General features: G+C 44.1%; 1 protein-coding gene across 1 annotated transcript; it reads left to right on the top strand.

The window, feature by feature from the left end:
- Window positions 1-244: 244 nt before the first annotated feature.
- On the top strand, window positions 245-448 carry JR316_0013478 (uncharacterized protein; the record flags this gene model as incomplete). The annotated part of the gene is made up of 1 exon (XM_047899068.1): window positions 245-448. A coding segment is annotated over one exon (204 nt), but the record flags the coding sequence as incomplete, so codon positions are not given.
- Between the last annotated feature and the right edge of the window lie 482 nt (window positions 449-930).

Genomic DNA, 930 nt, shown 5'->3' on the forward strand with positions numbered 1-930 from the left:
ACCCTAAACCCTAAACCCTAAACCCTAAACCCTAAACCCTAAACCCTAAACCCTAAACCCTAAACCCTAAACCCTAAACCCTAAACCCTAAACCCTAAACCCTAAACCCTAAACCCTAAACCCTAAACCCTAAACCCTAAACCCTAAACCCTAAACCCTAAACCCTAAACCCTAAACCCTAAACCCTAAACCCTAAACCCTTCACCCATAATTCTGGACACTAATTATTACTCTAATTACCCAGACTTTGTCTGGCCAGAATTCGTCCAAGGCTCCTCAACCTCAGGCCAGGAAAGCTGGCCCTTCGAAACCCAAGTCGTCGTCGACGCCTTCGCAGAGGAAGCCTCAAACCAAGGCTTCCAACAAGGTCGACAACAAGAAGAAAGGGAAGGGGAGAGCTCCCGTCAAGAACAACGATCCAAAGGGAAAGGGAAAGGCAAGAGCCTAGACGCGCGGTCTACTGTAGCATCATTTACGTCGGTGAGACCCGCCTTCCCCAACTCTATTCCTGACGATATACTCACCATGACTAAAACAGACGCAGTTTCTTTTGTACACCTCAATACCCCGATTTCATTCTTATTGGCTGGCCAGTATAGATCTAGTGTACACTGTAGTCCTGGTGTTTCGGTCCCTGTTGATGTAGCAAATGATTTATCTCTTGGACTCAATTATATGTTTTTTACACTGCCTTCTAAAAATCTGATCATGCAAGCATGGAATGATTTTCAACGAAGAATAAGATGGCGTATCTATTTTTTGTTTAAAGAAGGCATGAATAAACCTTTCGATCCAGACTATGGAGTAAGCTCTAAAAAGAAAGAGAAACCTCCAATGTTACCGCAATTTATGGAACTTGGCCTTTCAATGGGACGTCGGTACGTTATTAAAACGATCGCAAGTATCCCGGAAGAAGCCCTTAAAGAGATG

The sequence above is a fragment of the Psilocybe cubensis genome, assembly GCF_017499595.1.
Source record: "Psilocybe cubensis strain MGC-MH-2018 chromosome Unknown contig2, whole genome shotgun sequence".
NCBI lineage: Eukaryota > Fungi > Basidiomycota > Agaricomycetes > Agaricales > Agrocybaceae > Psilocybe > Psilocybe cubensis.